We start from the raw sequence: 25,697 nt of genomic DNA on the forward strand, positions 1-25,697 counted from the left end.
GCCACCCTCATCATAACTAATTTCCCACATATCTGGTTCTATTTTTGTAGTGTTTATTTTGTTCCATTGATTTGCAGATTTATTTTCCTTTGCTTTTTTTTGTTTGTTTGCATGACTTTTTAATTTTTATTTTAGCTTTAAGAACATTTTAGTGTCTAGTAGGTTAAGACCCTTTTCTCATTAGTCTTCTCTTTCCAATGACAGTTTCTTAAGTTTTATTTCTGCAAGACTTCTATTGTCATCTAAGTTAAAAGACAAACAAAGACAAATACCAAAACAAAACAAAAGCTTGTATGACAAGACTCCAGCTGAAATAACATTTAATATACAAATTAATTTAGGCACAAAATATCTTAAAATGTTGAGACTTCTTCTCCATAAATAAAGTAAGCCTTCCAGAGTTACTCAAATGTTCTTTTGCATACCTCACTCTGTAGTTTGCATTATAAAGACATTTCTGGTGCTTTGTTACTTACCACATAAGTCTCATGTTTATTTACACCTCATTGGGATTATACTCTTAATAATGTAAAGTAATTGTCTGATTTCACATATTTCATCTTGATGAAATTTTTCTGATATTCAGTACTAGGTAGTAAATACACTCTAATATTACTTTGTCTTACCTTTTACTTTCAACTTTTCTGACCCACTTTATTTTAGCAAGATTTATGATCGGCTTACAGTTAAAATTTTATATCTATTTTTTTTACATTTTTATTTTATTTCAAGATAATATGAAAATAAGAACATTTTGATTGCATTTTATACCTTTGCCTCTCCCTAGCAAGGGTTAGAGGTATGGCCTTCCCCTCCACATTGCTCACAACATCCCTCAGATGTGGGTCTACCCTCCCAACCCCTGAATCTCTGGTGAACACCACTAGCATTTGGGCACTATAGTGTTAATCAGTCAGTACCAATTTGATGGCAAGTACATGTGGAGCCCATTTTTCTGATCTTGTGTCACTTCACTTTGGATAATGGGCTTAAGCTTAAGCCAGGATAATATAAGCGGTGCTAGCTCACTGTCATTTCTTAGAATTAATATTCCATTGTAAACATATACCAAATTTTAATAATCCACTTATGAATTGATGGGCACTTGAGTTGTTTTCACGTCTTTGCAATAGTGAATTGTGCTGCTATAAACATTCAGGTGCAGATGTCTTTATAATAGAATGTCATATGCTCTTTTGGGTAGATGCCTAATAATGCTATTGCTAGATCAAAAGGTATTTCTATTTTTAGCTCTTCGAGGTATCTAAAAGAAGCCTGATATTTTGTGTGTATATCTCATTGCATTTATTTTTACAAAGAATGTAACTTATAAAAATTTTAGCATATATATTAATCAATTAAATTTTCCCTTTGGTGAATTACCCGCTTTGTTTCTTTACTAATTTATTGATTTTAGTCCAAGTGTTTTTCATATCTAATTATGTGAGCTAATAATAATTTAAAGATATTGGCCATTATTTTTTGCCATACTTAGAGTCTTTTTCTTTCTTCATTTTTTTTTGTTTATCCTTATTTTTAAACTTTGGAAAAACATCTTTTCATGAATAGAATTTCAGAATTTTTTAAATAATTAAAGTTATGAATACTTTTCTTTGTAATTTATTCCATCATTTTGGTTCTTGAAAAGTCTACCTTTTCTATTTCACAGATTTGTTAGACATTTATTTCAAATTTCTTCTATTTTTAATATGGATTTTATTTTAAATTTTTATGTTCTAAATAGGTTAATTAGATAATTCTGGAAGTATTTATTTAGCTATTGGGGTAAGAATCTGAATTCATGTTTTTAACAATTAACTTACTAATTCTTCCATCTGCATTCATTCATTGAAAAATTCTGTTAAATTTATTTGTGATATTACCCTTTTTCTGTTATACATTTTTATATGAAAAAGGGTTTATATCTCAGTCCACTCAATTACAAATGGTCTAGATAGGGTTAAAATACCAAAGTACAAAGGAGACTTTTCTTATTCAATAAATTTTAATAAGTTCAAAACTCTATAGTATAATTTTTCATCCAAAGTATTTTCGTTATTTATATCTGAGTTTTATAATTTCCTGACTTCTTGCTTTTTAGAAGACATTGTTTTCATTATTTGATAAATGAACTGTGAAGCAAAATTGACATCAGTTTAATTTTATTTCATAATCAACAAAAAATTTCAAATAAAACACAACTGTAAAAAGTCTCCAGTTTACGCTTTCATTTCACATTTTGTACACTGAACAATATTTATAAGATACCGATTTTTATTATCTTATAACTGGGATGAGAGGCAGTAACAATTCTCCCAGATGGTTAAATGCACCAGAGGATTGCTGCTTTTATTTTCCTAATTTGAGAGATATAAAGCAGTTTTTACTCCCAATATAAATTCCAGATAAAAACCACACCTTTTGCTCACTTCTCATGTTGGACATTAAGAGTGACACACAAGTGAAAAAATAGCCTTGTTACTAAGCTAATGCTTTCTTGAAATCTTACTTGGCTATATGACAACTGCTAAATTTATTTGTTAAAAACCAACTTACAATGAATTGGTTATCCTGTTAGCTTTTTTTCCCCTTCTTTTTTCTATCTTTCCTTCTTCCTCTCTTTCTTTTTTTTTTTCTTTCTTCTGGCATATTTAATTAGAGAACATCTATCTGTAGACATTATGGAGATTAACTGTCCTTGAGGAAGGAGGGATAATATAAGTAAAAATAATAGGGAAAAATGCTATATGGAATTGCATATAAAAATTTTTACATTCTTGACCCATATTCAGACACTATTAGCTGTGACCATTGCAATGTGAAAACTAAAATGAGAGTACATTTTTTTAAATGAAAATCCCAATATACAAAGAAACAAACAAACAGCAACATAAGCTAAATATTCACTATACTAGAAATGAACCACAGGCTTTTGAGTCATACTCCAGTGAACTCATGTCCTTAAATGGAAAGTTCAGCCACACACATTTGGCCACTGAAGGTCTCTGGTGCCCACATTTAGGGATGTATCTTCCCTCACAAGGGCAGCCACCTGTAGAAGTGGACTCCTGAGATAACTGTCTGCACCAACAATTATATGGCATGGTTCAGTCATTGTACAAAGACTCTTCAGAGAAGTTGGGATTGAAATGCACAGAGGAGCAAAAAGGGATGATGATGCCTGATGATTAAGAGTCCATCCAGGAAGAATTATTCTTCATGGGTGTAACATCCATTTCAATAACAAAGTATCTATCCAATGACTCATACTTATTTGTCTGTGAAGTTACATGAGAGGATCCCCAGATAAAGCACTTTCCCAGTTACCAGATCTAACTCTCAGAAAAAAAATTTATCCCTTAAGAAAAATGTGAGCTTGGTGTTAAACTCAAAGTTTGTTCTTATGTCAAATGAATTTTCTCTGTTGCTGTTGCTTCTCTAACAACATAGCAAAAACAGTGAAGAAAAGTTAAATCATCATGTCAGTAAATCCAAGAATTTTGTCCCAATGATGTGAATAACTATTCTTAGGAAAAGCACAAAAAGAATCTGTCTGGGGAAAAAAAATAACTGTCAAAAATAAGACATCCTATGCCACAACAGAGTTCAGCTTCCTTTGATTGATTGATCTCCACACTTCTCATGAGTGGAATCAAGGAACTTTAGAATCTCCTAGGTTCTGTCATTTTGTACTCATGTAATCCAAGATTGTAAAATGTAGACATGGTTCACTTGGCATCCTAAAGAAAGTGAAGTTAGAATATTTTTTTAAGGGACAGTGATTTTCTTCTCTTTATAGTCACGTTGGAAGGTGAATGAGGACTGTAAACCATGAATGTCAAAATGTTTATTTTAAACAAATATATGTATACTGCATCATAGCTAATTCTTAGATTAGAATCATTATCTTTGATAAGCCTCACATTGAGTACAAAATACATAAATATATAATTAATTGGGAAAATATTACATTTTTGAGACATAAGAAAAAAATATATTCAAAGAATTTGCTTTACATTGTAATGTCCAACTTGTATGAGAATATTTAAACTTGGAAATTCATTAGTTGTTTGAGCCATGCCCTCAAAATTCTATTTAGCCTATTTATGATTTCCTTTCAATAAAAGACAAGAAAGAAAGAAAAACCACAAGCACACTACTCAGGAATCTGGGAATGCCTTTATGATGGACTCATAGGCAGGTGGGGGCGGTGTGGGCAGGCCAACTCGAAGACTGTTACTGGACCAGTGGAAATCAGGACGGCTCAGACTGTGGGAAGTATTGATGCTGGGAGACGTGTTGGAAGAGGGCAGAGTCACCAGGTGACTTTCAGTTTCCACAGGAAGTGGTGGACATTGCAGAAAGGGATGGAAAGTAGAAGCCCTGAAGCTTAATTTTCTTGGAAAGGAATTTGCTTGTTCCAGGGAAGCTTGTCGCTGGAAAGTGAGACTGGCCAGGCTGAGGTTGCTTCGACGTTCACAGCCGCTGTGGCGGTAAAATCCAGTTCTATTGAGGCCGTGAGTGTAAGAAGACCTAGCTCTCCTGCTGGAACTCCATTGTGAGATGGGAGCACTGGCTCTTCTTCGAGACAGACAAACGAACAGAGCCCAAATACATCCTCCAATTACTAACCCAATTGCCATGGACACGGTGAAGGATATGATAAGGTCCTCTGAAACAAAGGGAAAAAAATCGCTAAATCAATTTTAAGTAAATATTCAACTCAAAACAAGGGGGAGAGTATAAACTGTAATTCAGGGAATGCATGATTAATTTAAACATACTTTCAGTTAGAGAAATAGACGATGGCACCAGGTAGATATGAACAAATGGAAGAGGCTAATGTTTCTATCTTTTCAAGCAAAAAGATACAAAATAACACTTTCAGCTGCAGTGTTTCAGGTTGCTTATGCTATTTTATCATCTTTAAGAAATAAGAAATAGAAACAGTCTCCTGACACCATATTTTAGTTCATAAATTGTTTATACAGTTGCGAACGTAGTCCAAAGATTAATTCTTTTTGAGTTATAGTAGTAACTAATGTGACAAGTTGATAAAGAATTTCGTCATGACTTTGACTTTGCCTTTTCCTCTGCAGGCTTTCATCAGTCACATTGATTTCTACCACCTGCAGTCTTCATGATGCCTCACTTCCTGTGCTCATTCTGAGTCAGGAAGTGCTGGGATAGAACCATCTGGCAAGCTGACTGTTTTATGTCATATTTCCTACACTCTCAGACAGTCACCTATATCTCTGACTCCTTGATAACTTGACCTGTGCAGAACACTGGGCTCTTTATTGTTCCCCAAGTTCCAGCTCATGCCGTTATCATGCCTTTGTTGTTGTGATGATAAAATTCCTGTCCCTTGAACCTGCACAGAATCTCTGCTACATAGCTGTATCCTCAAATTCATAGAATTTATATTTGTTCAGATTTCCTATTTTGGGATGGGGGAGAGGGAGAGATATCTTCCCAAAATGGAAATGCTACCTTACTGCCTCTTCTGAACTAAAAACATATTCTCAAATGACACCAGGTAGCTGAGCCCCTGCCATGCATGGACAAACTCTGGATATTAGAAGCTCCCTCCAGCCTCACCGTCCCCCACATTTCCCCATTCACCACTCCTTGACCTACCCCCTAAGCCATGTTGATTTTGTCACTATCCCAAAGCTTGTCATTCTCTCTAAAACTCTGTGCCTTTCTACATATTTTTCCTTGTATCTAGATTCAATTTTTAATCATCTTCTGTCTGGAAAACTCATTCTTCAAGATCTACTTCAAGTATCACATCTTCAATAAAGACTCCTACATTTCCTAGACAAAAATGAGTTACTGTTAAGTAGAAAGGCACACTTGTTTTACCGAATTCCTTATCTAAGGATTCTGTATTAAGACAACCATAGACTGGAAATTAGCTGATTGGGGTTGTAAGATTGCAGGAGAGGAGGTGGGAGTGGCCACAAATGCTTTGCTGCTCCTCCCATTAAAGGGAAGGGTCTATTTCCCTGTCCCTTGAATCTGGTTAGCTGTATGACTTGTTTTGACCAATGGGATGCAATGGGATTGAAACCGTGCAAGTTCAAGTCTAAGGACAAGAGGCTTCAGCTTCTGTCATTGCTGATCTTGAGAACCCTGCCATTCTCAGCATACAAGGCCAGGTTAGCTTGCTGGTTGATGACAGACACATGACCCAAGTATCTCTATTGCTTTGGGCAAGAGCCTGCTAACCTCAGTTTATGAATGGCATTATGCTAGATAGTGCAGATGCTAGTCAACCCACCACCTGATGGTGATACATGAACAAAGACCAGCAGAAAATCTACCAAGCTGATCTCATCCCAAATTACCAACCCACAGAATTGTGAGCTAAGTAAATGATTGTTGTTTTAAGTCATTATATTTTAGGGTGAATTGTTACACAGCAAAAGCTCACAGATACTGAGTTCCAAACTCAGCTCTGTCTCTAAAATGTTGTGTGATTTTTAGGGAATTTTAGCTGATTTCATTATTTTTTATAAAAGGAGGGAGTTAAATTTTATGATTACTAAGGTTCTTTCTAGCATATTGTGATCTATGATAATATATAAAATATCTAGAATGCAGAAATTAAAAAAACAATGTTAATAAATACATAAGAATAATCATTGCTGCCTCATGTTAGGATATTTTTAGTGTCCTTTCACCACATTTTGTCACATTTATCTGTTGTGGAAAAGCTATATTTGTTTTTTCCTACTTTCACAATTATCTTCACAAATACTTATATCAAAATTCTCTAAAACCATGTTTTTTAACAAATCTAAATAGTAAGTTCTTTATAATAGGAAGATTACTTCTGAATTATAAGACGATTTAGGACAGATCTGTTAGGCCCAGTATTGGTATTCCAAAATGTTTCTCATAAAAATCATATTGAGTCATAGCCTTAAAATGCAATCTCTTCAGACAGTTTTCATAGAGTTAATCTCTGTGCAGAAAAAGCAAATAAGTATAGCCAGAACTAAAAGTTACTTTATTGGCAAAACAGTAAATTCCAAATTAACTTTAATTATCAGCACCCAAATATTTGGAATCTAAAATTCTGCTTAAAAAGAAGTCATAGAAAATCCACATTGCCAAGGCAATGGCAGTCATGGAAATCAGAATTTCCCAACATTTCTTCCAAAAAATAAAAGAATAACAAAACAAACAAATATAACCATATAAATCCATGCTTTCAGCATAATTAGAAGATAAAGAATATCCAAACTTCAAGTTACCTAGAAAATGAACAATAGAAAAACAGCTATTAATACTAGAAAATTATGTTCCATGGTCCTGCCCTAAGCCTTCAAGGAGAGGAAGGACAATTCTGGAAAAAAAATGTGAAAATAATGGAAAGGTATTCTGGTACATGGGCACATATTGGCTATAGGAAAGGGATTTATATGTGCATATAGGAATGTGAGGAGGCAGTCTTGGAAAGTAATCCCTCTCTTGAGGAAGAGGGATTATAATCACAAAAGATCACATATTGTGTGATTTCACTTACATAAAATTTCCAGAACAAGAGAAATTATAGAGATAGAAATCAGATTAGTGATTGCCTAAGGCTGTGGAATAGGATAGGAGGGAAAGAGAGGGAATTTGATGTTTGTAGGAATATAGTTTACTAAATGCAACCCTTTTTTATTTCATTATTTTGTTGAACAGTATAGTTTTAATTTTTAATTCAATCCTTTAACTACTCTGTAAAATAACTACTCATAGCTTAGCATTTTTAGGTCCCAGGCACTCTTTTAAGTATATCACTGAATTCTCAAACACCTCCATAAGGAAAATGCTAGTGTTTTTTCCATTTATTAGTTGTGGCTACTGAGAGAGAGAAGAAATGAGCCCATAGTCACACACCTGATAAAGATCAAGTGAGCATTTGAGTCCAAAGTATTAATAGCTAAATAGCATATTTATATTTTAGATGTAATGTAAGAAAATACTAATCTAAAATGAAAACAACATAAAATGCATAAAAATTCTATCAATTTAATCCCAGGGTATCTTGTAGCCTGCTATGAACAGAAAAATTTGGGAAAATAGTGGTAAAATAATATTGTGTTTTCTACAGTTATATTTTTCTAAATGAAAAGCCTCCAGTGGAGAATTTTAAATATCAATAACTTTAGCTATGAAATCATAGAAATGGAGTTTCATCTAAAACAAACTGTTAAAAATGCCTTGGCTCAAACTCTTCATTGTATACATATTAAAGTGAAAGTTAAGGTTTATGTGGTAGAAATTATACTTGATTTATTTAATAATTGATTGACAGCTATTACTGGTCAGGGGACTATTATTTACACTCACTCATGATATAAAAAAATAAAACAAATACATTCACAAAGTATATGTCCTGGCTCTTGTGCATAAACCTACTTAATCACTACTAAGATCTGACTAAAGGCTCTTAATATCTCAGGATACGAACAGGTATAATAGATGAAATAAAAAGAGATATTTACTTTATTTTAGAAAAAATGGATTTAAAAACAGAATCCAAAAAGAGAAAATAGATTCAATTATCCAATAAAAGCATTCTTTGAATAATAGCAAGTTTCAGATTAAAGAAAAAATTAGAAACTTTTAAAATATACAATCAAGGGAAAATAATTTCTTGTCTATTAAAGTGAGAAAATTAGCAAAGAATAAAATTACATGGAGTGAGAAACATTATAAGTCAGATGACTGTTTTATTTCTAAAATACATTACTGTTCTTATATAAGAAAACTCAGGTAATATCCACACTCTAATAGGTAAGTTATTAAAGAATATCTTGGACGACCACAATCTTCTTAAATGACAAATTTCAGTTTTGTGAATAAAAAGATTATTTTTGGTGGCACTAGAACAATATTTCTAGTACAGCAATTTGACAATAAACTTATTTAAAATGATCAATCTCTTTGGCTTAATAATACTTTGATTTGACATTGTAGACTTATTGGTTTGTGCCCAAAATTTGAGGAATATATCATCAAATACAGGGTTATATAGATATCTGAAAAGGATTAACTAATGAATTTAAAATGTACATGAGAATCACAAGAATAATATATACACATCAATAATATGAAATTTAAATTTTAAATGAATATAAAGTAGGGTTAGATGGAGGTACAGAAGTTATAAAAATCATAAGGAAAAAATATTGCTTTTGATATGGATTTGCTTAATTTTTGCTCAGTTGAGTACACATACCATGAAAATGACTTCCTAACACATAAAGTCAGTAATATTTCTACATACAGTAGAAATTATTTCACCAATTCTTATAACCTTGCTATACATGCAAAAATTTTAAAATAGTTATAAATAATAATGCTGACTTAAGTATTTCAAAGAACTCATGGGGATATATGGTAAAACGTTTGTCATCTTGTTAAGCTCTCTTAAGTCCAAATTGCAAAAATAAACAGAAATTCAGAAAAGCAATGTGAAAGAAATATCAAGAGTCATAATTGAAGTACAGCCTCTTTCAGGGTGGTTTTCCACAGGGATTCTTTTTATTTCACTAGGTTAATAATTTTTGACCTGCCCACATGTAGAATTTAGAAACTATATAATAAAAGCACCATCATACTGCTTTAAATTTTCATATATGTTATTCCATTCTGGCAGACTTTTGACAATAAATTTTGGGAACTTTTTTTTAACCTAGCATAGAAGAAAACGTAACTCAAAAAAATAAAGACATTGGTACAATTATTGCTACTTTGAAAACTATATGCCTTCTTACTTTTCAACAATCCTAGGGAAAGAAAAATGACCCATAATCTTACTTTTTACAATGACAATATAATACAACTAGTGAGACTAAATGATTACTTTTAGAAATGCAGATATCCCTTTGAAGGTTGAAGGAACAAACTCTAACATTGGTTAGGCAGGTCATATAAATTAAATATTGCTATCATAATTTGTAACATATATCTATACAACTGGCAAATGGATGGCACATAAAAAGCCATCGATGAATGCTAGTTCTTATGACTAACAGTTGAGAAATTTAACCAAGTTATTTTACCGTTCTTGATCTAATTACAACAACCACTATAGTGCTATCCAATTCTAAAGTTTTAACATTGAAAATGGTTTACAGTAAATATAATCAATACCTCAAATTCTATGCCCTGGTAGTAAAATTTAGTAGAGGTCACCATCTAGTGGCCTTGAGTTGAATCATTCTAGCATCTGAAAGTGATTTTACCTGTGACAACAGAATGGAACACTGATTAAAATGTTCAAAAACCCTTTACAGTTATATGAATCATGAGCTCAATTTTTACCAAAGCAGGACACGCAGTTCTTGATATCTTAGAGTGTATAGGAGGATGGTTCAGGCAGTACGAAGACTTCTGGTAAAAAGATTTTTAGGGAGAATAAGATTTAGGGCACAGAAATTTGATCAATTATAATAATTTAAAGAGTATTTTCTATGTATATCCATCTGCTAGAACATCCTATTGGGTCTTTTTTTTTTTTCACAAAAGTAAATCCAGAATTGAACTTCTTCTCACTATCTACTCTGATACTTCCCTGGTCCAAGTGACCACACCTCTGACCTGAGATATTGCAATGGTCTTCTAACTGGTCTTCCTCCCTGCCTCTATGCTTGCCACCTCTCTGACACCACTATTCTATTCTCAATACAGTAGCCATAGCAAACCTTTCAAAATGTAAGGTGAACCATCACTCTTCTATTCTAAGTCTTCCACTTCTCCCAGAGTAAAAGTAAACTCCTAAAAATGGCCTGAATGTCCCTGCTTGATAGACTCCCAATTATCTGAATTCATCTCTTCTAATCTTCCTCTGGGTCATTCAGGTCCATCCCTGCTTCCCTTTTTGCCATTATTTATTTTATTATTTTTTCACATTTTTAATTTATTTTTTTCTCAGCATATTACAGGAGTACAAATGTTTAGGTTAAATACATTGCCTTTGCCCCACCCAAGTCAGAGCTTCAAGCGTGTCCATCCCCCAGACGGTGAGCACCACACCCATCCCCTCCTCCTCACTCATATTTGCCCAACACCCAAGAGACAGGCTTTATAGGATTTTGCAGTTGTAGTTCCACAAAGCTATTTGCCTATGAAAATGAATTAGAAGAAAAAACACAAACACAACACTCTTCAGGGTAATATAGCAGAATCCATTCCAAATGTCCAGGATGCAACATAAAATTATTTAACGTATGAAGGAACAGGAGAATGTGACTAATTCTCTAGAGAAAAGAAAGTCAACAAAAACAAACTGTAAGATGACCCAGGTGTTGGAATTAGCATATAAAAATTTTAAATCAACTTATATATCTATGTTCAATGATTTAAAGCATTGAAAAATCACTGAATAATTATCATAATGAATAAAAAAGTAGGAAATTTGAGCAAAGAAATAGAAACTATAAGAAATAACCAAATGGATAATCTGGAACCAAAAGAATATCAGAACTAAAAAAATTCACTCCATGAACTTAACAGTGAAATTAATTACTAAATTTATAAAAACAATTATTTGAACAACTACTCACTTCTAATAAGAAACGTTGATATTTTAAAGTGATTAAAAAGCAGTCAACTCAGAATTCTATATCTAGCAAAAATATTCTTTAAGAATAATGGTGAAATATGAATAAATATTCTTCCAGGTAAAAAAGAACTCAGATTCAGCACCAGCACACCTACACTAAAAGATATGCCAAAGAAAATCCTTAGGCCGAGGGAATTTATATCAGATGAAAATTTGGATCTTTAAGAAAAAATTAAGAACATCGGAAATAGTATCAAGGTAAAATATTAGACTTTCATCTCACTTTCTTTAAAAGAGCAAAAATTAAAATATTGCCATATGAAGTTTATGATTTATATAGATTCACTATATGATAATTATAATACAAAAATTTGAGGTAGGATGTAAATAAATCTATTTGTTTGACATTTTAATTTTTTCTTAAGAGACAGGGTTCCACTATGTTGCCCAGGCTGGCCTTGAAATCCTGGGTTCAAACAATCCTCTTGCCTCAGCCTTCCAAGTAACTGGGACTACAGGAGTGGCCCCCTGCAGTATTTTTATATAATATAAATACTACAAAAAATATAAAATACTAAGTATTCTAAAATACTACTACAAATTAAATTAAATTAAGCAAGGCTTCAGAATATATGACTAATCCATAAAATTATTTTATATAGTAGCAGAAAACACCTGGAAAATATTATTACCCTATTATGATAACATCATTAAATATAAAATACCTAGGGATTTATTTTTTACAAAAGGTATATAAGATTTCTGCACTAAAATCTTCAAAATATTGCTGAGAGAAATTAAAGAGGCCTAATTAAATGGAGAGGTGTACCATATTTGTGGATTATAAGCTTCAGTATGATTAAGATGGCAACCTTCTTTAAATTTATTTATATATTCAACCAAATTCTGCTCAACAGAATTGTACCATTTTTTAAATGTCTCTAAATTGTATATGAAAATACAAAGTAACAAGAGAAACAAAGCTGAAGACATCACACTACTTGATTTCAAAATATACTACAAATCTATAGTAATCAAAACAACATACTACTCACATAAAAACAAATTAATGGAACATAATAGGGGGCCCAATAATCAACCCATGCATTTACAGCAATTGATATTTGACAATGAAGGCAAGACTACACAACAGGGAATGGATTGTTTCTTCAATAAATGATGATGGAAAAACTGGACATCCACACACAGCATAATGAAACTGGACTTTTATCTCACATCATATACACAAATCAACTCAAAATAGATTAAGGACATCAATCTAAGACTTGAAACCATGAAACTGCTAGAAGACAATATGGGGGAAAAGCTTCTTGACATTGGTCTGGGCAGTGATTTGGATACACCACCAAAAGAACAGGCAACAAAAGCAAAAACAGACAAGTGGAATTGCATCAAACATACAAAGCTTCTGCACAGCAAAGGAAACAAACAACAGAGAGAAGAGACAACATACAGAAAGGGAAAAATATTGCAATACATATATTCGATAGGGGGTTAAAATCCAAAATATATACGGAGTTTATACAACTCAATAGTAAGAAAACAAATAACCTGATTTTTAAAATGAGCAAAGGACCTTAATAGATGTTTCTCAAAAGGAGCTATACAAATGACCAACAGGTATATGAAAGAATGCTTGACATAACTGCTCACTGGAGAAATACAAATCATGATAGACTATCACCTCACACCTGCCACAATGCCTAAGATCAGAAGGACAAAAGGTAATAAATGTTGGTGAGGACATGGAGAAAAGATAACTCTTATATACTATTGTTGAAAATGTAAATTGGTACAGTCATCATGGAAAATAATACAGACAGGTTCATCAAAAATTAAAAATAGTACTACCATAGGATTCAGCAAGCCTTGCAGGTATATGTTCAAAAGAAATGAGATCAGTATCTCTAAGAGACATCTGTACATCCATATTCATTGCAGCATTATCACAATAGCCAAAATGAAATCAACCTAAGTGCTCATCACCAGACGAATGGATAAAGAAAATATAATATAATTGAATATTATATTATAGACGCTCCTAGACTTACGATGGGGTTCCACCCCAATAAACCTATAGTAAATTGAAAATATCCTAAGTTGAAAATGCCTTTAATACACCTAATCTACCAAACATCATAGTTTAACTTAGCCCACCTTAAATATGCTCAGAACACTTACATTAGCCTACAGTTGGACAAAATCATCTAATACAAAATCAGTTTTATAATAATAAAAATAAAAATTTTAAAATAAAAAACAAAAACTCAAAATTCAAAATTTGAAGTATGGTTTCTACTGAATGTGTATTGCCTTAGTATCATTGTAAAGTTGAAAAATTATGAGTCAAACTGTCCTAAGTCAGAGACTATCTTTATATAATAATGGAATATTGTTAATTCGCCTTTTAAAAAAAGAAAATCCTGTCATTTGCAATAATATGGATGAACCTGGAGGACATTATGCTATGTGAAATAAGCCAGACACAGATAGAAAAATAGAGCTGGTCTCCAATGTAGGACGGTCTGACTTAACAATTTTTTGACTTTGCAATGGTGCAAAATCTACAGGCATTCTCTAGAAATCATACTTTGAGTACACTTACAACTATTCTGTCTTCTAGTTTCAGTATAGTATTCAATAAATTACATGAGATATTCAACATTTAATAATAAAATAGGCTTTGTGTTACATGATTTTTTCCAATTGTAGACTAATCTGTTTTGAGCATCTTTAAGGTAGGCAGGGCTAGGCCATGATGTTTGGTAGGTTAGGTACATTAAATACATCTTTGACTTACCATATTTTAACTTATGATGGGTTATCAGGTGGTATCACCATCACGAGTTGAGGAGCATCTGTACTGCATGTGGAATCTAACAAAGTTGAACTCAGAAAAGCAGAGAGGAGAATGATGATTGCCAGGGACTTTGATGTGGGAGAAATGGTGAGATGCTGGGCAAAGGGTACAAAGTTTCAGTTGTGCAGGATGGATAAATTCTTGAGATCTAATGCACCACATGATGACTATAGTTAATAAAACTGTTTTGTATACTTGGAATTTGCTAAGAAAGTTAAATGTTCTCACCACCCAAAATAAAGGTAACTATGTGAAATGATGGATATATTAATTAGCTTAATTGTGGTAATCATTTTTATATTTTACATACATATATCAAAATATCATGTTGCACACTTTAAATATGTTCAGCTTTTGTTTCCCAATTATGCCTCAATAAAACTTTGGCGGGGTAAGAAAATACAAAGGATGAAGAAAAACCAAAGTAATCTTGAAAAAGAAAAACAGTTAATGATAATTTATTATATATTTTAAAACAGCTAGAAGAAAATATTTTGAATGTTTTCAACATAAAAAAATGATGTTTGAGGCAATGGATATGCTGATTATCCTAATTTGATCATTATACATATTATACATATGTTAAAATATAACTCTGTTTCCCATAAATATGTACAATTATTATGGATCAATTAAAACTTTTAAAAAAAGAACAAAGCAGGAGAACTTGCGTAACATCAAGACTTACTATAAAAATCTACGAATAGAATGAAACAGAATGGAGAGCCCAGCAATAGGCCTACACTTATGTGATCATTTATTTTTCAGTAAAGGTGTCAAAGGAATTGAATAGAGAAAAATCTTTTCAACAAATTGTGCTGGAAAAGTGGAATAGCAATATGAACAAAATCCCTCAATTTCTACACTACATGAAAAAATTTAATTGGAGATGGATAACTATGGATCATAAACATGAAAGCTAAAATCTTAAAATCATGAGAGAAAAACAGAAGAATGTTTAAATGATTTCCAGTAAGGCCAAAATTTCTTATTTATAGATAAGTTTGCATAAAGCAAAACTCACTATATACATATGTGTTTGTGTGTGGTACCTGTATATAGGTAAATATGTGTAATACATATATTTTTAAATATATATTTGTTATTTATAGTTTTATACTTAAAGTTAAGCTAGACTACATCAAAATTTTAAAACCTACTCAGCAAAAACACTTTTTAGAAAATAAATAGGCAAGCCACAGAAAGCTAGAAAATATTTATAAACATGTATCTGACAGTAGACTGACAATCAGGATATATAAAGGATTTTTAAATTCAATAATAAAAAGACAAAAAGTAAATAATAATGCGCTAAAGATGTGTACAAACACTTCAAAAATATTTATGGATGGTTTCCAACTTACTATGGCTTGACTTATGATTTTTTCACTTTATAATGGGTGTATCATAAGTTGGGGAGCATCTGGATTCACCATAGTTTGACTTATGATAGTTTTACTTTATGGTGGCTTATAAGGGTATCAAATGCATTTTCAACTTACAATATTTCTGTATTTATGATGGGTTTATCAGGTCGTAGCTGTATCACAAGTCAAGGCGCATCTATATTCAAAGGCCAGTAAGCACAAACCTCAGGTATTAGCAAATGTTTTTTCTACAAATGTCCAGGCAGCAAATATTTTAGACATTTTAAGTCATACATTCTCTATCAAAAACTACTGAACTCTCCCAAAAGCAACCATACACATGTAAGCAAATTTTCCAACAAAACGTTATTTATAAAAATAAGCTGTGGGTCATAGTTAGCCTGCGGGCCACAGTTTGCCAACCACTGCTCAACACCATTAACCATCAAGGAAATTCACGGTAAGCCCACAATGAGATATGACTCAGTACTGACCACCACAATGGTTAAAATTGAAAGGACTGAGAATTTTCTTTTTAAATATGAGCAAATCTGTGAAACAAATGGAACCCTCATCTTGTTGGAGGCCATGTTAAATTTTACAAATTATTTCAAAAAAACACTATGGCAGTTTCTTATCCCAAGCCTATGATCTAGCAATTCTACTTCTAGGAACTTATTGAAGACAAATGAAAACACATATCCACAAAAAGATTCTTACAAGAATATCCACTGCAGCTTTATTTTTAATAGCCAAACTGTAATCATCCAATGTGTCTACCAATATAAAAATGGATAAATGACTTATGATACATAAGGAATACTACTCAGCAATAAAAAAGGAGCAAACTACTAACACTCAACATGGATAGATATTAAAAATGTTATGTGAGGGAAAGAGGCTGTACACATAAACACTGTATAGTTTCATTTATAGGAAGTTCTAGAATGAACAAAATCAGTATGTTCTGGAAAAAAAGAATAGTGGTTTTCTCTGGGGATGGTATAAACAAAGATGATTGGAAATGGGCATTAGGAAACTTTTGGGGTTGGTAACTATGTTTGGTATCTTTTGGGGCAGTGAGGGACAGGGTCTTGATCTGTTTTCCTGGCTAGATAGAGTGCAGTGGCTTAAACTCCTGGGCTCAAGCAATCTTCTTGCTTGAGCCTCCTGAGTAGCTGGGACTGCAAGTGTGTGCCACAATGCTCATCCAACTTTTTAATTGTTTGTAGAGATTGTATTTCACTATGTTGCCCAGGCTGGTCTTGAGCTCCTGGACTTAAGCAATCTTCCTGCTTTAGCCTCCCAAAGTGCTGGGATTACAGATGTGAACCACAACGCCCAGCTTGTTTTGTATCTCGATTAAGGATTGACTTACTCAAATCTGTGTGGATTTGTCAAAATTCAACAAATGTTCTGATTTGTGCACTTGATTTTTGGTCACTTTGTACATTTCCTTGTATGTAAATTTGACTTTAAAAGAAAAGAAAGTGTAAAAAAATATTAAATTCCTGTTAATGATATGTATACTGAAGTAAGCAGGGCAAGGAACTGTATTGATGTCTTTACTTTGAAATATATCAACTAATGAATATTATAAAAATGTTAAGGGTGGGATCCAGGTGGTAAGTATATGAGTGTTTACTGTAGAATTCTTCAAATATTTCTATATGTTTGAACATTTTCATAATAAAATGTTGAAAAACATATGAGAGAATAACATGAACATGTGTTCAATATATTTGGAAATTTAATTCAAATGGACAAATTCCTAGAAAGTACAAACTGCCAGAACAGAAGAATCATTAGAAAATCTTAGTGGCTCACTATTATTCAAGAAATGGAATGTGTCATTTCAAACCTTCCAGTTGAAAATATTGCAGATAATTACACTGGTGAACTTTTTGAAACATTTAAACATTATGCAATGCCAGTCTTACACAAACTTTTCCAGATAGTAGAAAAATAGGGAACACTCCACAGCTTGTTTTATGAGGCTTCCATAATGTTGATACCTGACAAAGTTATCACGAGAAAAGACAATTATAGGCTAATTTCTCTTCATGAATTTAGACACAGAAATTCAAAGGCAGGTATGTATTAAAAAGTACAGTTTTGTGGGCTCCACCTCACACCTACTGAATCGTAATCTCTGAGCATGGAGCCCAGTGGGAGGTGAGTTTCCATAATTCTATCTGGTAATTCAGATGCAGCAGTTTTAAGGACCAGCATTTGTACATGTTTGTTTTTCAAACTTTCTAGGTAACTGAGATAGGGAAATAATTAATAAACCGTTAATATGTAATGATACATAGATATTTAAGGCCTTTTAAAATACAAATTGAAGAAATAATATTTGTTTACTATTTGGGGGAGGATATAGAGACCATCCTTGGGGTATATGCCCAGCCCAGAAGCCTGCTTCCCTCTCGACTTTTGTGGCAACATCTTATGGCCATCTGCTGGGGCAGACCCTTAAGAGACATATCGTTCCACAGGCTGAGGAATAACATATGTAGCTATTAGCCAAGCATTCCTCTCCCTGACAGCACTTGACTCCCCAACAAAGCAATTCACAACCCTCCATCTCTTTGATTACCCTAGAGAGAATTAAGATTGTTAGAAAGGATGCCTAGAAGTCAGTGCTTCACTTTCAAATTATTAAATGAGTTGTTAAATGTATAGAACGAATAACAATTTGGAAGCCAACATTTTTGCTGCAATAGCTAGATATTTTGAGAGACAAAAGAGTGTTTTGGGTTTCTTTGTTTGTTTGTTTCTGTTTCAAAATGCTAAGAGCCTAAAGGATTCAGGAACATAATTTTTATCATAAACAGCATTTGGAAGAATAAACCATGGTTTATGAGTTAATTTTCATGAGCAGTATAAAGAGAAGTTTTGCAAAGACAAGAGGAGCTAATAGTACATGATCAGTATGGGTTTTGGAGAGGGGATCCAATCACTCCATCCTTCCCTGGGATGAGCAACAGATTGACTTAGTGAATCCCAGAGAAACCAGTACCATTCCCAGCTTCCTGGGGGAGATAACAGATGGGGAAGATGGCAAGCCCCTCTGAGAAGCCATGGGCATATGAAGGGCAGAACAAGAAGTGAAGTTAGAGGGAGGAGTGAGGTGTTAATACATCCAAGCTGAGGGCACCTGTTATAGCTCAACCTCCTGAAACTGCTCCAGCTTTTGGGTTATAAGACAATATCAAAATTGTTCTGTGCTGTTGAGACAGACAGAAAAGTACCTGAATAAGGACCAGGGGACCAGAGGGACCTACAGAAAGGAAAAACCATGCTATGCTGTTAGCTAATATTACACAGATCATATGAGCCAGATTTTTACAGCAAGAGACTTCATCAGTAGATGTAGAAGGAGAAAGAACAATGCCCCCAAAGCAGGTAAGAAATACATGTCAATAGATGTCAGCCAGGCCAGAACTTGATCAAGTACCAAAGATCCACTCTGTCCAATACCCATGATAGAATATGATTCCCACAACCCCCATACACCCTTTCCTACCTTAAAGAAAATTACTAGGGAGGTGGAACAGGATGAGACTTGAAGTCACTGAATTCCAAGTGATTATCATGCAAAATCTCACAGAAATATGCCTCCAACCTGCCTTTCCAACTATGTCCCTGTAACTTCCACACACAAACTTTCTAGTCAAGCCAGCCACTTCACCACAAACATGCCTGGGTGTTTTTACTTCTGCATATTTGCTGATAACATTTCTCCTGAGCTCCTTGAAATTCTCAAACTATGGCTTATTTATGTCACTAATTCCTAATACATTGCCTAATGTGGTCAGCCAATGCTTCTGAGTGAACTTATGAACTAAATGAGAATGGGGTGATAAGTGAAAAAAATGAATGACTAGAATGTCATTAGAATTGTCTCCCTATTTGAAACTTATCTGACGTTCTAAGAACAGGAAATCTCCCATTTTTTTTTCTAAGAAGGATTTAGGGATCATTTCAGTCATACATTTTTTTACCTCCTTAACATCTTATCAATCATTGCTATTTTATCATATATTATATAGGCTTATTTTTGCATATGTATGGACACATAATTACCTACAAGAGTGTAATCCTCTTGAGTCAGACACTGTACTTTAGGTGAGGATTAAATTAGGTGAATTAATGCAAGCTCCTGCATCAATACTGTCCCCAAATTTTTCACAATGCCAGCCCAAAGGGGGAAAATATGCAAGGCAAGACAGCAGAAACAACGAAAACTATATCTTCTGTGGGACTTTCAAGTACTAAGAGAATAACTGAGTTCAATGATATTTATCTCCTATTTCCTTACAGCAGGGCACAGCAAATTTTCACAGGCCATGTTTCCTGCTGCTTTTATGGGGAATGTTTATAGAGAAGGGAAGTATATTAAAAAAATCAAAGGTATGAAGTGCAAGGTGGTAGCGTGCATCTGTGTTGTCACTCTTAGTGAACTCAGTTGCCAACCCTTGCACTAGCTACCTTAATAATTGCACACATTTAGTAAATTTTATTGAGTGATAACTATAAAAATGAAAGCTATCATTATTGGTCATAACCTAGTATTATCATCTTGTTTTTTAGCATTCATTAAAGTAAACCAAGAATGTTATATTTGTAAAAAAACTTTTTATGTACCTTAAGTCTGGGAAATTTATATGGTTCAATGTACAAGGTTTGCTTTTCTAAGCTATTCTTTTTTTCTTCTCCAAATTCAAAATACCAAGGAGACAACTGATTTGGGAAACAATAAACAATGCAAAGCACTGTATAAGAGTCTCAAAATCATATTTTTTTAAGAAGTCAGTGGTAAAAAAAGATATCAATTTAGATAAAAAATGAAAATTTAAAAATAGACATTTATATTTCAGGAAACGTTTACATTTTATATATTTACATTTATACCCACATTTTATACTTAATATTTCTACCCTATGAGCAATAATGCAATCTTTCATATATGTTTTCCAAATCATCAAACATTATATCTGCTTACCATATTTTCATTGGTTTTGTTAATGCTTATCAATGTAACACTCCCCTTTCTGGTTTTCTTTATTTCCATCTATTTTCCACTATATTCACATATTAAGAGAAAAGAACACTAGGACCTATTTTTGAAATAATAAGTTTTTAGTTCCCTCTTAAGCACAGATTTCCATATTAAAAATATCTAAATTTTTAGGATGGATAGATGGACTCCAACTAAACATCCTCTTACTAAAGTCAGTTTCATTTTAATGATTATTATCCATGCTTTAGTCAGTGGATAGTAATTTCTTTTCCTTAATTAAACTGGAAATTTAATTTTGGATGGTTGGAAAAAAATAAATTTGACTTCCCAAATTAGTTTTTGTAATAAGAGTTACTTTACTTTTGAAAAATTCTTATAGTTACTTATTTTTGTAATGATAAATTTAGTTTAGACAAACTACCTCTTTTTCATGTGCATTTCACACATTTATTTTCCCTACAAATGAAGACAACAAATAATATTTTAACAAGCATGTAATTAGACCCCCACAATTAAAAGGCTTATTGTTATTGCTATCTACCTAGAACAACCTATTACAAAAACAATTCTTTATACTATGCAAGCATAATTGATATTTTTCATCTTCATTTTGTTTTATACTTTTATTAGAATATTCATCAACATCACTCCTTTTCAGGGTTGAAGCAAACATAAATGTCTGGTGAAAAAAAATGAATTAATTCCCTTCATATAAACTTCTGTGATGGTTGACAACCAGGGGAGATTGCTGGAAACAGCCACTGTTACTGTTGCCCACTGTTCACATGGAAGTTCCCCGAACCCTGCCTTGAATCACAGCAGTAAGTCTGAAATAGTTTTCTAAGAAGATTAAAAACTTGTTCTGGACATAAGTATGGCTATAGATCTCTTCATAAATGCCATTAGAAAGTAGCATTTAAAGTGTTTTTTTTTTCCTGAATTTAACTCAAATTGCCCCCTTTGTTTTTAAAATTTCTCTGAACCCTAGAGTACATGTCAACCTCCTGCCTTAGCCCTTCCTTGGACCTCTACCCTGGAACAATTGGTAGTTTTGACCTCAGCACAGTCCTGCTGCCCTTAGTCAGCATCAGGGGACGCTGGACAATTCACTGTGGCTAGATTCAGCCAAAACATGTTTTTGTCTTATTCCTTTCACCCCATGATAGGCTTCCATTGATGTTATTTCCACTTAATATTTTCTATTACTGTTTTCTCTAATTTCATAATAGTATTCCATATTTTATCTTTCTTATCACACTCTAAATTAATTCATTTAAGTATAGATGTGTTATTTAAATTCCCTTCAGAAATTGAAGACTATAACGTTGACAACGTAAGTTAAAACTACCTCTGTAGAAAACCTTGGTTTCATAAAATAAAATACATAATCCATAACCTTTAAACAAATAAAACTTAATTCTTCTAACCAAATCCATACTGCATATTCCAAACAGAAAATACTTTCACCTTATGCTTTTTTTCTTATGTTTTATTCTCATTATTTTCTAATTATATTTTGTAACACCAGCCAAAATCTGTACTTGTTGCCCTGATTCTTTTTTAATATCTTCATAGCGCACTTTAAAGAAATTTTATATAAATATATTTCTTGTAATAAACCTATGAAAACTTGAAGCAATCAGTTTACAGTAAACAAAATGTCTCAGAGATTGCCAATGTTTTAATCAATGATGCAGTACATTTTTCGGCATCCTAATTTTAAATTTAAAACAGTAAAAGAAAATACCTTACCCCAAAAGTTTTCTGGCCATGGACTTCCTAAACTTGTTGTGTTATTAGCCATAATATCCACAAGAAATAGGAAAAAGAGAAGAAAAAAAGAAAGAAAGAAAAACCAGTGTGTTCAAAAGAAGCAATTTGATTCTATGCCTTTGTAGTTCAGCAAGAGAAAAATAATTTTCACACAACCCCTCATGTACTTGTGTTTGCATAAAAGGAAATAAGTGTATCATGTTTCCTGCTTTTATACTCAAATTAGCAACTGTTTTTCTTATCTTGGAATTCCACATGGTTCCTGAGACACAAAACAATGTCCTTCTCGTCATTTCCTCAACTAAGTTCCTAAATACCCTTCTTCCAGCCACCTCCAAAGCTGTTTTCAGGATAAGAGGTTCTTTTTTTGGGTGTTTCCCCATCACCTACTGACATACATAGGCAGACTCCAAACTCTCAGCTATAGTACTTTGAGTTAAATTTACATGGAATTGAGAAATAGACTGCTTTCCAATACTTGAAAATTATATTTATATAGTAAATTGGAGGTGGACGAGTGGACTACTCAAGTACAATTAATTTTGTCTAATATCCTTTCTTTATAAATCTCAGATACTTATTAAAATTCTTAACATGTCTCTTTCTCTAGTTGGTATATTCTTTTGAAAAGTTATTTCTTAATTCATTTCATAAATGTCTAAGTATAATTTATATGTAATTTTTTGTTACTCTTAAATTGGTACTTAAACATAAAAAAAACAGTTCCAACACCGAAGGAATCTATTTAAGATCAAGTAGGGGAAACATAAATGCCAAACTATTCATTACAAAAGAATGTTAGGTGCTATGGGAAGGGGTGCAATGATCACAGTCATTTTGTTTTTCATGGAGAAGTACGAGAACTAATATAGGAAAGAGTTACGTGGAACTTTGGGAGAGATATAGACTAGTTAATATTTCAAGAGTCTTTCTGTGAGCTTTGCTAGTCTAGACTGGATCCTCTGAGCACTGGGAGCCATTGGAAGTGGGAATAGCAGTGCCAAGCTGTTACCAACTGTGCCAAACTCTGTTAATAACTGCACTAAACAACATCCCATGATCTGGCTTCCTCAATCTTTGAGTGACTCTATTATGAACTCTTGCATTAACCCTAATAGTTTCTGCTCATCTTCTCAATTTTTATGGATGAATTTAAGTTCATTGGAAAGTAAAAGAGACAATCTAAAAGAGAATAATAGAACATCATAGAAAATTTAGAGAATCCACTGAGCAAATAAGAAAACTCACCTGTATGATATTCTTGCTGAAGTTGATGTCCCAATAATCTAGTGAATAAATACTCATATTAAGAAAGACAAAAAGAGCTCACATTTCAATGGTTACCTTTACTTTTCAATATTATTAACAAAGTTTGTAAAAGTAGGATATTAAAAGATGTGATTTCTGAAAAAATATAATCTAGATGAAAATATACTAACCACTTTACTCTTCTAAAAACATTGAGTGAGATACTTTAATTACTGTATGTATTTTCAAATATACATTTTGTTTTATTAAAAGCTACCTGATTTCAATAAATCCTAATTTCAAAGATGTTTGTAATTTCATAAAGAGTTACATAGACAGCATTTTCCCTCAAACAACAAACCAAAATGAGTTGAATGCTTAACTGTCTTTGTCTTAACTGCCTCTGTGCAGAAACAGAGCTCATTCCATTTCAGGGCTGGGATACAGGCTGAGACTTCCTTTCATTGTTTTATGTTTAACTATCTAAATTTCTCCCAGTAAATTTTCAATTTTGCAGATGGTCAGAATCCAGTCAAAACCCCAAGGAATTTTTTTTTTAAATTAATTTATGACCTAGGAATATTTCTGTCTTTTGTTAACAGATTGTTGATAGCTTAGCTCTTATCCGTGTGTGTAATTTGCTTGGTAAGGATTCGTACAGTTCCCTGGCATGGATCCATATAAGTGAGTGTTTATGTCTATGTGATTTTCAAGTCCCATGACTTGTCATGCCATAACAGGAAGTTGATTTTTATCTTTACAAAAATGATAGGTATGCTTTTCTACTACTCATTATTTCACAAGTTGGGTATTTAGATCTGGGTTCTTCAGTAATCACAAAACACATTTGGAGTTTGTTCTTCCCTCAGATATTCAAAGAACTTCCTCACTCTCTTCATTCGGGTCTCTGGCCAGCAGTCACCTCCACAAGAGGCATTAACTAACCACCTTGTCTAAACTGTTACCACTTGAATCACTCTCTCTACTCCGACCCTACATTACTATTTTCTTCAGAGAAATTATCACTCCCTGATATTACACTATGTATGTGTCTTTCTAGTTGTTATAACAAAATGCCTTAAATTAGGTGGCTTTAAAATAGCAGATATTTATTTTTCATAGTTCTGGAGGCTGGGAAGTCCAAGATCAAGGCATCAGCAAACTGGTGCCCATTGAGGGCTTACTTCCTGATAGCTAGCCATCTTTTCACTCTAACCGCATATTGTGGAAGGAGTGACGGGTCACTCTCAGCCTCTTTTATAAGGACACTAATTCCTATCAGGAGGGTTTTACCTCATGACCCAGTGATCTTCCCAAGTCCTCACCTCCGTAATACCATTACCTTGGTGAGTGAGGATTTCAACATACGAATTTGGGGGGAAGATAAACATTCAGACTACATCAAAATGCTTTGCTTTTTTGGTTATGTTTTGTCTCTTTTCACCAGAAATAAGTTTCATAGGGATAGGAACTTTATTGATCTTGCTCATAAACTCTAGGGGTCAAAATAGTGCCTGGAGCACAATAGGCTCTTAATGAATATTTATTAAATAAGGTAATGAAATAATTTGAGTAATTTGAAGGGATCTCAAGATCAAAGTATTTTGGATAGTCCAAGTCAGTTTAATGAAAAATATCACTTAGCACTTAAAAACAAAAGTTAAAAATCTCTATTCATAGCCATTTAAATATTTTTAATTTTTGACTTATAACTCAATACAGAGATATATGGTACAAAAGAACATTGTCACATTTAAGATAAGGTACACATTTGACTTTGAACTTCCTTTTTTAACTTATCTTTGAACACTATCATGGGTTTTGTCTTCCCCA

At 33.0% G+C, this 25,697-nt stretch overlaps 1 protein-coding gene across 1 annotated transcript; it reads right to left on the reverse strand.

Annotated features, from left to right (window-relative positions):
• Nucleotides 1-2,145: 2,145 nt before the first annotated feature.
• MYCT1 (MYC target 1) lies at nucleotides 2,146-22,782 on the reverse strand. The gene is made up of 2 exons (XM_012748153.3): nucleotides 22,596-22,782; nucleotides 2,146-4,672 (listed from the first exon to the last, which is right to left on the reverse strand). The coding sequence occupies exons 1-2, from the start codon at nucleotides 22,645-22,647 to the stop codon at nucleotides 4,161-4,163; spliced, it is 564 nt and encodes a 187-aa protein (XP_012603607.3). The 5' UTR covers nucleotides 22,648-22,782; the 3' UTR covers nucleotides 2,146-4,160.
• Between the last annotated feature and the right edge of the window lie 2,915 nt (nucleotides 22,783-25,697).

Source organism: Microcebus murinus, chromosome 5 (assembly GCF_040939455.1).
Source record: "Microcebus murinus isolate Inina chromosome 5, M.murinus_Inina_mat1.0, whole genome shotgun sequence".
In the NCBI taxonomy this organism is placed as follows: Eukaryota; Metazoa; Chordata; class Mammalia; order Primates; family Cheirogaleidae; genus Microcebus; species Microcebus murinus.

Bases quoted from the DNA above. Each gene is read 5' to 3' on its own strand.
- MYCT1 (XM_012748153.3), bottom strand. From the start codon at position 22,647: ATGGCTAATAACACAACAAGTTTAGGAAGTCCATGGCCAGAAAACTTT. The intron at 4,673-22,595 runs GTAAGGTATTTT...CCTTTGTTTCAG, and splicing joins ATGGCCAGAAAACTTTTGGG to AGGACCTTATCATATCCTTC.